The 13,059-nt window shown below is 43.8% G+C and overlaps 1 protein-coding gene across 5 annotated transcripts in view; it reads right to left on the bottom strand.

Moving 5' to 3' along the window:
* BRPF1 (bromodomain and PHD finger containing 1) overlaps nucleotides 1-13,059 on the bottom strand; it is a 551,318-nt gene that overhangs the window by 395,825 nt on the left and 142,434 nt on the right. For all 5 annotated transcript variants that reach the window (XM_069643245.1, XM_069643247.1, XM_069643248.1 and 2 more), the window contains one exon: nucleotides 1,651-1,807. In XM_069643245.1, coding sequence (XP_069499346.1) covers nucleotides 1,651-1,807 — 157 coding nt within the window. The remainder of the gene's footprint in view (nucleotides 1-1,650; nucleotides 1,808-13,059) is intronic.

The following is a 13,059-nucleotide window of genomic DNA, read 5'->3' as shown; positions in this document are numbered from 1 at the left end:
ACACTTGTATGTTGGTGCTGTTTTTTCCTATTTGGATAGATTTGTGTACCACACTAGGGTGATGTGACAAGTAACATACCTTAAAAGATAACTTTAGGTTAGGGCTATAAGCTGTGTATCTCTGCTCTCCGAATTACATCATAGATGTCCTTTTACCTTTTTTTTTAAAACACCAGTTTAGTGGCGTTTGAGTCCACTTGGGATTTCTAAAGGGCAATTTGCAGGCGAGTCATTATGAAATGATTTTCATTGGGCATTACGATCACAGTGTGGGCGACATAATTGTCGGTTTTCTTTGGCGTTGGGGGAAGTTTTGACCATGGCACCTACATTTCCCAGAATTACATGGGTGTACGCAGGTATGGGCGCTCACGGACGCGCCGGTGGCGCAGTGACGTCATTGCGCGTCTATGATGCGTGATGACGTCACTGCGTCACGTTTGAGGTGCGTTTTTTGACCCGCGAAGTCCGCCGAGCTTTTGGATCCTCCAGGGACACAGAGGCAGCTTGTTTGTGGCTGGCTGTGAGGGTGAACGAGACAACACCTATATGTAAGTGAGCATAAGGTCCCTGTAGAGGGTCTTGTATACTTAGTTAGTTGTCTTTGTTGAGAGGAGTGATACTTGAATAAGTTTCTGACAATTTTTTTACAGACAGGTGACCCATGAAGGGGAGTAGAGAAGTGTTTCACTGACCCGGATTTGGGAAAAAGTGCAAAGGAGTCCTTGGAACTGAGAGGTTAGACAATTTTCCAACATAATGCTACATTTAAATAGGTAAGATCTAGCACCTATGTATGTATTGATTAGCCTAGCAAGTGGATGATTGCGGGAGTTTTCTGCAATATCCCTTATTAATTTGTGCTTACATTGCACACTATTTTAGACAGGGGTGAGAAAGGATATGTAAGAATTCCTGAAGAAATTGGGGATCTACAACACTGTACAGAAAAAGCCCAAGATTCACTACTGGGAACAGAGGTACGTAATTTTAGACATACCCCGCACCCTTTGAGGGATGAGGGTTCATGTTTCACATGTTTCACATGTTTTTCATGTGAGTAGAGATTGATACTCGATTATAAGTTACTAATAGGGTGTCCATTATTTCTTGATCAACAGGGTTCTCCCCTAGGAAAGAAGAATGTTCTAGATTACGACACAAGACAATTTGTCCCCTGAAGAATGTCCGACATTGTTGTGGTTCAAGGACAGAAACTTGTACAAGTTGGGTAGTTTGTATTACATTGATAGGGAATAGGCCATTAGTAGTGTGGCACAGGAATCAGAGTGTGAGATATACACACAGTGTTAGATCCTTACGGTATATTTACAAACATTACTCACTTATGGTGTTAAAACGTGTGTGGTTTTTAAACATAATGGTCTTATGTACTATGATCATTTTTTATGATTGTTTTATGAAATATAATGAATTGTAATAAAGTTTTGTAATATTTGATACTAGTGTTGTTGTGGTAAGAGGGGCGAAATACACCCATAAAAATATCAGACTTTCTCCTTATATGTAAAAATGTACGCTCACAGAGCGAGAGGTCTGTTTCATCCCTTTCTGTGACTCAGAACCGTGGAGAATAGACTTAATTTAGACTGTACAGGGGCTGCTATGCCCCTCTAAATCACCACCTACCTGCTCGCAGTTCCTTTGGGACTGAAGATGCGTTTGTAGGCGCCGCAGTAAAGGGACCCCATTTCGAGACTGCCGCTTTAGTGTCCAGTAACTATGCAACCTCTGCATGAATTGACTCTTGCGCTGGATGGCTAAACGGTTTGTAATCTTACTGAGTCTAGGAGAGAAAAGAAACGAAGCCTAAGTAACAACTATTCCTGGAAACTAGCACCACAAAAGGATGAACATGAAATACCCATGGTCATAAAGCAGCCCTAAAGGAGACGAGAACAGAGAGTGAGCAGTCAAAATGAGTGGAGAAGCAAGAGGGGAGAGAGTGAATACAATTGAAGAAGTCAGTAGTAACACATTTGTATTTTATTAGGTTTTATATAGCGCTTTTTGCCAAAGCGCTTCACAAAGAACACAGTACAATAAAATCAGCATTAACAATTTTGTTCGAAATCAGCCAGTAGAAATCAGACAGGTGACTGAAGTAGGTGACATTTTAAGGAGGAGCGAAACAGAATAGGAAGTTATAGATCGGAGGGATAGAGGAAGGAGGTTCCAGTGGAGAGGGGCCTGCAGTTGAAAAGATTAAAAGCAAAATTGAGCTCAAGGAGCACGGAGAACAGTAAGTAAGAAGAATCCAGCAGAGCGTAGAGGCAGAGAAGTAGAATAAAATGAGAGAAGAGAAGCGAGATTGCGGGCATTAGGAGAAATCACCAGGGTTGAGGGGGGGAAAGGGAATAGAAGGAGTGGGAAAGGGAATAGAAGGAGGAGGAGAGGGAGATGGAAGTGTATTAGCAGGAAAGAAAATGGGAAGCCATCCATGACTTCATTGCAGTAAGACAGGAAGAGAGGGTGGAATGGATGTCAGGTGTGAAGGATGAGAAAGAGAAAAAGCAGAGTGTCATCCGCATAAAAGTGCTGCGACACTCCGAAGGAAGAGATGGCAGGAGCAAGAAAATAAGTGTATAAAGAAAAAAGGAAAAGGACCAAGAACAGACCCTTGTGGGACTCTGATCGAGAGACAGGAAGAGAAATAATGCCACCCCAGGATACAGCGAATGGGCGGTCAGATTGATAAGAAGAGAACCAGGATAGGACAGAAGCACGAAAACCAAATGAGGAAAGCGAATCCAGAAGCAAAGAGTGGTCCAAAGCAGCAGAGTGGTCAAGAAGAATAAGTACACATAATGTTGCAAGCCAGGATACAAGATGAAGACGGGAACAGCATGATTCAGGGTGTTAGGACAGTTTTTCTGAAGTCCAACTAAGGGCTTAGTAAAACCATTCAACTGAGGCAGTACAAGACTCCACTCTTAGTATAAGGCCGTACCACCTGAGTTCATGGTAGCGTGGACAGAGCAGCCAGGCTGTTCTTGGGAGGGAGAGAGGGCTTTAGAATCAGTACAAATGAAATTGTAATACAAATAGTCCAAAGAAACACTGAAACACTTTGTATTGTAAAAATAAAGGATTTATTTAAATACAGGTAGGCCCAGATAAGTCTAGGGGTAAATAAGCACTAAAACAGTATAAAAAACAACACTATACTTTAAAGTACACAGACCCAAGTATAGACCTTATTTGAAGTACCTAACAGTAGTTCTAGGGAAGTCAAAAACTTTTTTCATACACATTCAGTATAGATCAAGCCTATTCTTCGGGAGTAAAAAACAATGGTTACTTTTTACAATTACATTCAGTAATGCAAGGTCAGTAGACCCTCCCAGTTGTATGCTTCTCAGTACAAATCACGTAATCAGTCAACTGGACAATATAGTTTTGGTGAATAGTGGAACACTTATTCTAGGTACAGTAAACACCTATAACTACTTTTGTGATAACACACAGGTGCTTTTGAAATCAGGGAACCCCAGATTGAGGTAAGCAGTAACTCAACTTATTTTTGGGATGGCACACAGCTAACACAAGATGAGTAAAACTCACATACTTTGTTTAACCTCACAATGATGGGGAGTGTAAAACCCAATGTTACACTTTACTGAATGACTAAACGTTATTCTAGGTAGGTAACAACCTAATGCAGACTTATTCTGGACAGGCTAGCAGCAAGTCAGGGGAAGCAAGACCCAGTTGGGGGACACTCATACAATTATCCTCAAAGGACTAATCTGGTGATACCAACACTTTACTTTTGTGAAGAGGCACAACCTAATCACAGGAGAGTAAAACATCTTCACATCTACTTTCTATTAGACTGGCAAAACAGTTGCTAAGGAAGAAAAGATGTTAACCATACTTTTATGAATCGTTCATCACACATTCAAGATCAGTAAGAACTTTTGTAACTGGTCACTCTTAGAATTACAGTTACCAACCAACTCACAAGTAAGTTACTTTTAAACACTTATTTTAGGCAGAAGTCCCAATCCCTTGAAAGTCTTTCCCTTATTCTTGAAGCATGAGTGTTCTCGGGGGAAGAATGGGGGTCACTAGGACTAGTTGGCAGTGTCAGAATAGGTTCTTTATTAGCAAAATTCAGAGTTCCTTAGGAAAACTGGGCAAACAGGTGAGCACTTTACTTCTGAGTTAGAAGAGGGTCCAGTGGCTTCGCAGAAGACACCCTAGCAGGATTCTAGCAGTGGGACTGGGTGCACTGGATGAGAGGCCTCCTCATCACAGGAAACAACCCACAGCTATACAGAAATCCTAACGGGCTTAAGGTAAGTACATACTCAAGCCAACACAGTACCGCAGCATTGAAGATTTTGCAGGAGAACTTCAGGGTCTCAGCCAAATACCCGGTCAGTGGATTCCTGGTCGTGGTGCCTGAAAACAAGACCTCAGAAGGAACTTTGCAGCAGGGATCGAAGAAGGCGGCTCTAGGCAAGGTATCCCTCGCGGCTGAATGCGGTCCTGCGGATTTAGCGCCTTTTCAAGGAGCACAGAAGACAGAAAATTGCAGTTGAATTCTCGTCGTTTTAAAGGTCCAGCCGTCTGTGAGGGGACTTTTCGGGACTCGATTCGTATCTCTGGAGATCCACCAGAATGCCCACGAAGTTTCAGCGAGATTCGGAAGACTGTGCACTGCATGATGGGTTGAGGTCCCAGGGTATTGCAATAACGCAAGGTCGCAGAAACGCGTGGGATGGCTCAAAATGCAGGTCTTCTTGAGGTTAGTGGCTCTCAACAGGCTCTGGGTCATCGTTTTTGGAGTCCCCAGATCGATTGGAAAGACGGGCTACCGCAGGCTCTGGTTACACAGCAGGCTCTCCGGTCGCTGAAAATCATTCCAGCCGTGTTTCCTACAGCTTCCAGGTTCGCAGTATTTATCAGGAATTACAACACACCCTCTGCATTCTCTCCCCGCATTTTACAAGAAGGGGTGGTCTGGTTGTCCAATCAGGACAGCGAGCCCCCCACTGAGATGTGTCCGCATTCAAGCAAGGGGTAAGACAAAGGACTGGGGAGTTTTGGACTCCTCCCTCACTTCCTGCTCTCACAGACAGGAGCCAGCGGACTCGAAGACGGAGCCGAAGACAAAAATCACAAGAATTTCCCACCCTGGATGTCAGGGGAAGGAACAAGAAACAACAACAAACACTAAAATGGCGTAAAAAGAAGACGGGACATTTTGGTAAAATTGATACCCTTAGGTCCCTTTACTGCAGCTGTGAACACAGCCCAGGGTAAAGGTGCACCAAATTAATACAAGGTATCACTGCCACCAGCCACTGCTTGTCCCTTTAACAAAATTGTTACAGTTTTAGTGTGAAAGGGGACACATTGCATCTCCCCAGCACTCCACATAAGGAGGGGTGTGCTGGCTGCACAGAATATAATGTAAAAGGGATCCAAAGATCCTTTCTACCCATGGGAACTGTAGTTCACTGAGGATTAGCACAAGAAAGTTAAAAGAGGAGCCTCTAGGGCAACCCAGCAACAACAGGCACTTATTGCCAATGCATTGTTAAAGAGGATAACAATAAAAAGACACTATGGAGAGTCTTTAAAATGACACCCATAAAAAGAGTTAAAGATTATGTGAGTGTGGAAAAAGGTTCCCACTCTGGAGGTATTAATGAACAATATCCCACTTATAGCAAAAAGTTCTGGGGATGACCCAGGTCAGGAATATTTACCAGTTCTGTGCAAATCTTACCCAACACAGGGCCACCATGAGTACAAGATGCAAAGGAAGTCCAGCATGAGAGTTGTGAAAGGCTGACACACCATGAAACAATGTAGTCCATAAAAGTCAAGTCCAGCATTGGCCACAAGACAGTGATGATCAAACCAGAATGTATCCTGATAGACTCCTGCAGAAGTAGGCTGGACGGGAAGAGAGGGGGAGCAGGGCAAAAGAATCAAGCAAAACAGGCAACACCTGTTTGCGAGAAGGGTGAGGGGCACAAGGGAACATCACGGAGGGGGGAGGGAGGCATGGCTTGTGGGGATGGCCTGTGGGGACAGAGGGAGTAAACACATGTTGGTGCATGTTTACCTGCTGTCTGAGCAGGGGTTTGGACCCTGGGTCCTCTGGTCCGAACAGGAATTGCCCTTTTCTTTGTCTGACCTTCACTTCGGACACCCGGGCCATCCACCCATTATCCACACCATCCAATAGGGTCTACCCACCAATGTGAAAGCCAAAAATCTCAGATCTAGAATGGCTCTTTCCTAGATCAATTTCAGCAAAAATATATCGAGGGAAGGCTTTTTTAGCTTTTTTTAAGCCAGCAACTCCAGCTGATAGAGGTAGACCTAGCGGGGGCTTGTTGTTATGCCTTGTTTGTATGGGTAAATACAATCTTCAGTGTGGACATGTAAGAGGTGAAAACTACCCCTAGGGGTCTACAATGCTTAAAATCTAACAGTGTTATTATTTAACCCGAATCTCCATATTGGTCAACACTGCAATGATACCCCAGTCTTTAATCAACTTGAAGCTCTGATACGGCAATATGATTTCTGATGCCCTAAGAAAGCACCAATGAAGATAATTGTACTGGGATATTTTAACAGAAATTGAACCAATCCAGAACTTTGATAGTCTGCTTGATGAAGATCTCCATTGGAATATCCCAGCTTTAGACTGTCAACCCCGTAAGTGCTTCTACTACCAGGGAAAAGCGTCTCTTGGGGCCTCATCACGAGTTGGGCGTTATCCCCGTCGGTTTTACCGCCAGATCTATTAGCGTTACCGCCAAACCCCCTGGTGCTATTAGCGCTGGATCACTGGTTTGGCGGAACGGTAAGTCCCCATTGGGCCCATTTGGAAATGACTCATTGTGCCCAATGGGGAACTTTCGGCGCTACGACCACCGGCGGCATTAGCGCGGCGGTTATAGCGCCGAAAATCGCCAAAATTGTGGCGGATTTGCCTCCAGGTCAGAGCTGGGGTAAATCCTGGCAAAACCTTGGCGGCCCCTTAAATGCAGTAGTAATAGCGTTACCGCCGCATTTAAGGGTTACCACCAATTTTGTGATGAGGCACTTGGTATGTGTGCATGCAACAGACGTTAGCCTGGCGATCACCCAGCAGCGCATACCTTTAAAGAGTATCTCAGATAAGTCATATTGTTTACATCTTTCTGATGTAGCAAGTTGGAATGCAGTGAAATCGCTGGAGATCATAGCACAAGCAGAAAGTGATCACGACTGTGTATGAATAAAACTAGTTGGGAATTACTTTCATGTCCAGCCAGATACTTTGAAGTAATCGCAGGAGAATTAGATTTTGATTATGAAAGCAATGCCTTAATGATACTCGAAACAGCCATTCCTGTCTTTGAGATGGTCTCAGCCTCAGTAAAATGTAGGCCGAAGTCCGTAGAAGCTTTTCATACAACCGTAATTCTAGAATTATCCCCAATAATTACTAAACCTTGCACTCTGACTAAGAACCAAGCAGTGTCACGAAATGCATGGTATGATTCGGAATGTCGGCTGGCCAAGAAGAACTTACTTAACTTATGGTGATACAAACTAATAGATTATCCAAACAGATTCAAACTAATTTAAAAATAAGTTAGAGAAGCTGGAAAGAAACCATTACATCTGATATTAATGACACTCGTTCTTTTTGGAATCTTGTTTCCAAAATGCTATCTGATTGCAAATCCAATCGTGAGAGGGAATCATTTATCCAGACAAAAGTTGGGTTCCAGCACTTTAGCACCCTCTATGCTATCACCACTCAGCCCATTAGCTCCCCAGCTCTATAACAATGTGGGTTTGTAGGCAACTTTAACATTCTCTTAGGATGAAACGTGCAATGCTCCAAGGTATCAAAAAAAATGGTAAAGCCCCTGGAGTTGATGGTATCCCATCGACCTATTTAAGCAATTTGAAAACATTTGGGTGCAAATTCTTACACAATTTTTAATCTTCTGAACTGTTAGATTTTGTCCGTTCCAGTTGTCAGCAGGCTAAGATCGGGCCAATTTTTTACAAAAAGGGGATACTAGGAAATTACAGACCAATCAGCCCGATTAATAGCCTCTCCCAGGTCCACAGGAAAGAGTCTCATGTCTGGAGAAATGAGCAGATAATGAGAATATAATTGCCGATCGCCAGGCAGGTTTCAGGAGTGGGCTAAATACGATGGATCAGGCCTTCTGCTTACACTCCATCCTTAGTAAACATGCAATCTCCAATAAGGGCGCTTTCTTGTTTTTGGCGATTTTAAAATCAGCATTTGATTAAGTAAACAGAACTATTTTATGGAATGTTTTAGTCCATCTTAAAATTCCTCCTCAAAATGTTAATCCCTATAAAAAAAAAAAAAAAAAAAAACAGCTCTATGGAAACAATTCAGCCACAGTCAGATGTGGGCAGGGTGGAGAAAGAACCAACTTATTCTGTCTATTTTAATCGGAGCGCACAGGGGCTGTGGGCTTACCCCTCCTTTACTTTTCTTAATAAATTATTTGATTGTGTAAAATCACTGACACAAATAGTGATGCGCCATCAATCGCTAAAGGCAAAATTGGCATCTTCATGTATGCAGATGACACCATCCTAAGACTAAGATGCACATTTTAAAACATCACCTTTATGTACACCATAAATTATCACAGCTCAAAATGCTGGCTGAAAAAGGTTGCTGGGCATTTCAGAGCAAATCTATGTGTGGGGCGGATTTGGGTAATAAATACATTGGGTGGGGCGGGGGTGTGGGCGTGGTTTCAGAGGTTCTCCCTCCTCATACAATTGTGATGAAAGGTGCAGAAAAACAAAAACAAACCAAATTTTGGTATGCCAGATTTTTTCATTTGTAGTTTTCACAAAGGTCCTTTTAAAACCACTCCAAGTACTCCGTTTTGTAAGAAAAGAAAACTCTCAATTAACTGGCCAAAAACAATGGTGGTGGTAGGCCATGCCACATGTAAAATGAACACCAACATAGCCATTGAAGACGTGAGACTCCAACAGGTGAGCTTCTGTGACTGCTTGGGAGTGAGATGTCATGCTAAATGGACGGCCCAATTCTGCAAAAGTGACCTCGCTCTCAAAAGACGAACTGGTGTAATGGTGACTACATGGATGACTGAATACGATAGTACAAACTACACTCACTGCAAGGCAACACCTATTTTTAAAAAATAACGATGCGACCCTACTATAAATGGTTACTGTTGTAGCGATTCTCTGCCCTCCCCACTACTTGCGACGGCACTGAGACAGCAATGGGACGGCTTGGGGTACCACACGCAAGGGGACAGGTTTCCTGCGGGGCAACACTCAACTTTGCAGAAAGGTACGCACAAGGGTACTTCCATAGAGGGCGGCACTTTCGAAACGGTTGGAAGGTTGCCCAACTGAACCACCAGAAAACCACTGTGTAGCCTTTAAATTCAATTCATGCTTTTGCCGTAGAATATTAACCTCCCTTTATAAAATGATTATGGATAAAATCCAAGCACAAACAGTTCAAACAAGCGAGCAATGGACTTTTGAAATAGAAGTTGGAATGGCAGATGAAACATGGGGGTAAAATGTGCTCGCTCACCAGGTCGGTTTCATTGAACTCTAGGCTCAAACGGATCCAATTTGAGATCCTGAATAGGTTGCACTACACTACGGGCAGGCTTAAGAAAATATAACCAGGACTGACGTCAAGAGCCTGTGTTGCAGTCGTGACATCGCAGGTTACCTACATACACTGTGGAGTTGCCCTAGACGAGCGGAATTCTGGCACCAAGTACATGATGAGCTGCTCTTGGGATATGGAGCAATATTCTGGAGAAGCGTAAAAAGAAGGTTTCTCAACATCGGATGCATACTGGCTAAGCAATGCATTTTAAGAGAATGGAAAGATTATAAAACACCGCAAAGAGAGGAATGGCTGCAGGCTTAGTGTGGGCAAACGATTGTGAGGAACGGTTTGTGGCAATGTTACCTAGGACATCCAGACCGAAGGAAATTTGAATGGACTCCGGCAACTTTCTCTGTCAGACACAAGCTGTACAATAGTCAATGATTGGGTAAAATTGGAATGAGGGGTTGGGGCATACCTCTTGAAGAACTTCAGATGAAAGCACTTTAAACTTGACATTGTACGATGAACTCTTGAGAATTACCACATTGATGTACGATGAGGTGCAATACTTTATAATACAGTATATTGATTACAAAATAAATGACGATCCGATGCTATACATAAACTAAATGCACAAACCGGATACAACCTTCCATTAACAGTAGTGGAGGTCTACTCACCCCAGGCACGCGTCTTGACAGCGGCAAACTCTGGGCGCATGATGATATTTCCTCTATGTCCATGACAGAAAATAAATGTATAAATAACAGCCTTAACCTACCCATTAGAACTCCCATTTCACTAATACAAACAGGATGTAGAGCCCTTAGATGTGTGGCTATTTCCAATCCACTTCAAAGGCAAAACATGGAAACTATACAGCCATTTACTTAATGTTTTGTAAAGAATGGGGATGCTGCACCTTCTGACTGATAACATCACCCTTTCGGAAGAAACTAAGAGGGTAGTTTGTTTATTATATTTGTGTGATGCCCAGACCCGGAGGTATTACAGCGTTTGTACAGAAGACATGAAACGGCAAGTAAAAAAACACCATATAGAATAGCCTGGTTTTCACCAGTTTTCTGAAAGACCGGTACGAATGCTCATTTCTGATGTAAGGCGGCAAGAAGCCGACACCTCCGGCTCCTTTACTGACCAGTACCAGGCTAGCTGCAGATCTTTAGAAACGCACATGGGATTTTGGGGCAATGCTGTTTGGTGGCTCTTATATAGGGGATACATTACTCACTGTAATCGTATTTCTGATGCTTGTATATGCTTAGATTCGCATGCTGTGCATAGGCCGGCAACTAGTGGAAGCTGCAGAGTATTACAGTTGTTTTCGAAACTCGAAAAGGGACGTCGACAGGGCGTGCCAGTAATACTATGCCTAGTGTGACGTCCACTGTACCCATGGTCCTTCACGCGTCGAGGTCCCTCAGATTGTTATTTTTCTGACACGAGGTAGCATGAAGTGTAGCGCGAGTACAGTCAGATCCAAGCAGATACATATTAGACAAGCTTATAAGCATCCATGCGCCTTCTCTTCGAGCGGAGGAAGGGTGGATGCATGTGAATCCAAGCAGATACAAGCATCAGAAATACAATTACGGTGAGTATTACATCCCTTCTGAGGCTTGTAGAATCTGCTTAAATCACATGCTGTGCATGCTTTCGCGAGCAGCGTTGGGGAAAAGGTGGTGGGATGCGAGAAGGTTCATGTGCAAAGAGGTGTCTTAGAACCACTTGTGCCACCCGTGTGTCTTGGAACGACTGTCAATGAAGCAATGATGAGTGAAAGTGTGTACTGAGCTCCATGTAGCTGCTTTCCAAATGCTGTTGAGGGACATTTGCAATGAAAGCCAGAGTCGCTCCTGTGCTCCTTGTGGAGTTAGCTATGGGAGTGAAAGGCAGTGTCTTGTTTTACGGGCAATAGCACAATTGTATACATCTATCCACCTGAGGATGGCATTTTTTGAAATGCAGTCTCCTTCTCTGCCTGCTGCTATGGAGACAGTCGGTCTGTTTTTCTTAGCGGTCTGGTCTTTTTTACATAGTAAAGGACCGCCCTCCTCACATCTAGTGTGTGGAGTTTTAGCTCAGCTTAGCTGGTGGGGTTCTGAAAGAAAGCCGATAACTCAACAAACTGGTTTACGTGAAACTTAAGAGATGAACTGAGGGGAGAAGAACCTAGGGCGAGTATGTAAACCAGCTTGTCCTTGTGTATGCTAAAGAAAGGATTCTGCACTGACAAAGCTTGTATTTCACCAACTCTTCTTATGGAAGTAATAGCCACTAAGAAAGGGCAGTTTTGCAAATCAGGTATTTAAGACTAGACTTATGCATCAGCTCGAAAGAAGGTCCCATGAGCTTAGCTAATACAATATTGAGATCCCATCCTGGCGGCGGGTTTAAAATTGGAGTGTGGAGTCTCTTTACTCCCTTCCATGAATGCTTCGATGACAGGTACCTTCCGCCATGAGACTTATTGTGGGAGGTGGTATAGGCTGACAAGGCCGCCAGCTGAACCTTTAAGGAGTTTAATACTAACCCTGAATCTAGCAGGTGGAGCATATAAGTTAGAATGTGGGAATGAGTACATTCTATTTGTATTGACTGGCAGCAAATTACAAATCTCCTCCACTTGTCGAAAGAACAGTGCCTAGTCTTAGGCTTTCTTGCTTCCTTCAGGATATCCATACACCTCTGTGGTAGGTTAAGATGTCCGAACTCTGACTACAGGAGCCATGCTGCCAAGTTCATGGAGAGGTTGAGGGTGCACGGTTAGTCTCCCGTGCTGAGTGAGCAGATTGTACGGGCACGGGAGCTTGAAGGGATCGCGCAGCGCCAGTATGCGCAGATGTGGATACCAAGGTTGTCTTGCCCACATAGGAGCAACTGGGATGAGCGTCACTTGTTCCTTGTGGATCTTGTTCACCACTTTCCTCATGAAAGGTGTTGGGGGGACACAAATGCCACCATTTGTGTTCCTCTGGTAGGGGATCTCTGCTCAGTGAGTCTGCCAGAGAGTTGAGTTCCCCTGGAACGTGCTGTGGCGATAGGAATATTTTCCGTTTGAGTGCCCTACTCCAATTTGTTGCGCAAGCCTGGACAGATTTGGAGAACGTGTCTCCCCCGTTTGTTAATGTAAAACATTGCTGTGATGCTGTGTGTCAGGACTTGCACAGATTGGTTCGCTAGGTGAAACTCAAATGCCTCAAGGGCTTTGAATATTGCCAGTAGTTCCAGCAGATTGCTGTGGTGTTGTGCAGCCGCATGAGACCACAGACCCTGAGCTGTGTGTTGAAGGTAATGAGCCCCCCACCCGTAGAGTGAGGTGTCTGTCGTGACAATCACTTGTACTTTCGGATCTTGGAGGGGTTTCCTCTTCAACAGATTTTCTCTTTTCCACC

The sequence above is a fragment of the Ambystoma mexicanum genome, chromosome 2p (assembly GCF_040938575.1).
Source record: "Ambystoma mexicanum isolate Mex_15411 chromosome 2p, UKY_AmexF1_1, whole genome shotgun sequence".
NCBI lineage: Eukaryota > Metazoa > Chordata > Amphibia > Caudata > Ambystomatidae > Ambystoma > Ambystoma mexicanum.
Note: the sequence above shows the minus strand (reverse complement) of the source record. Positions and strands in the feature narration are given on the sequence as shown.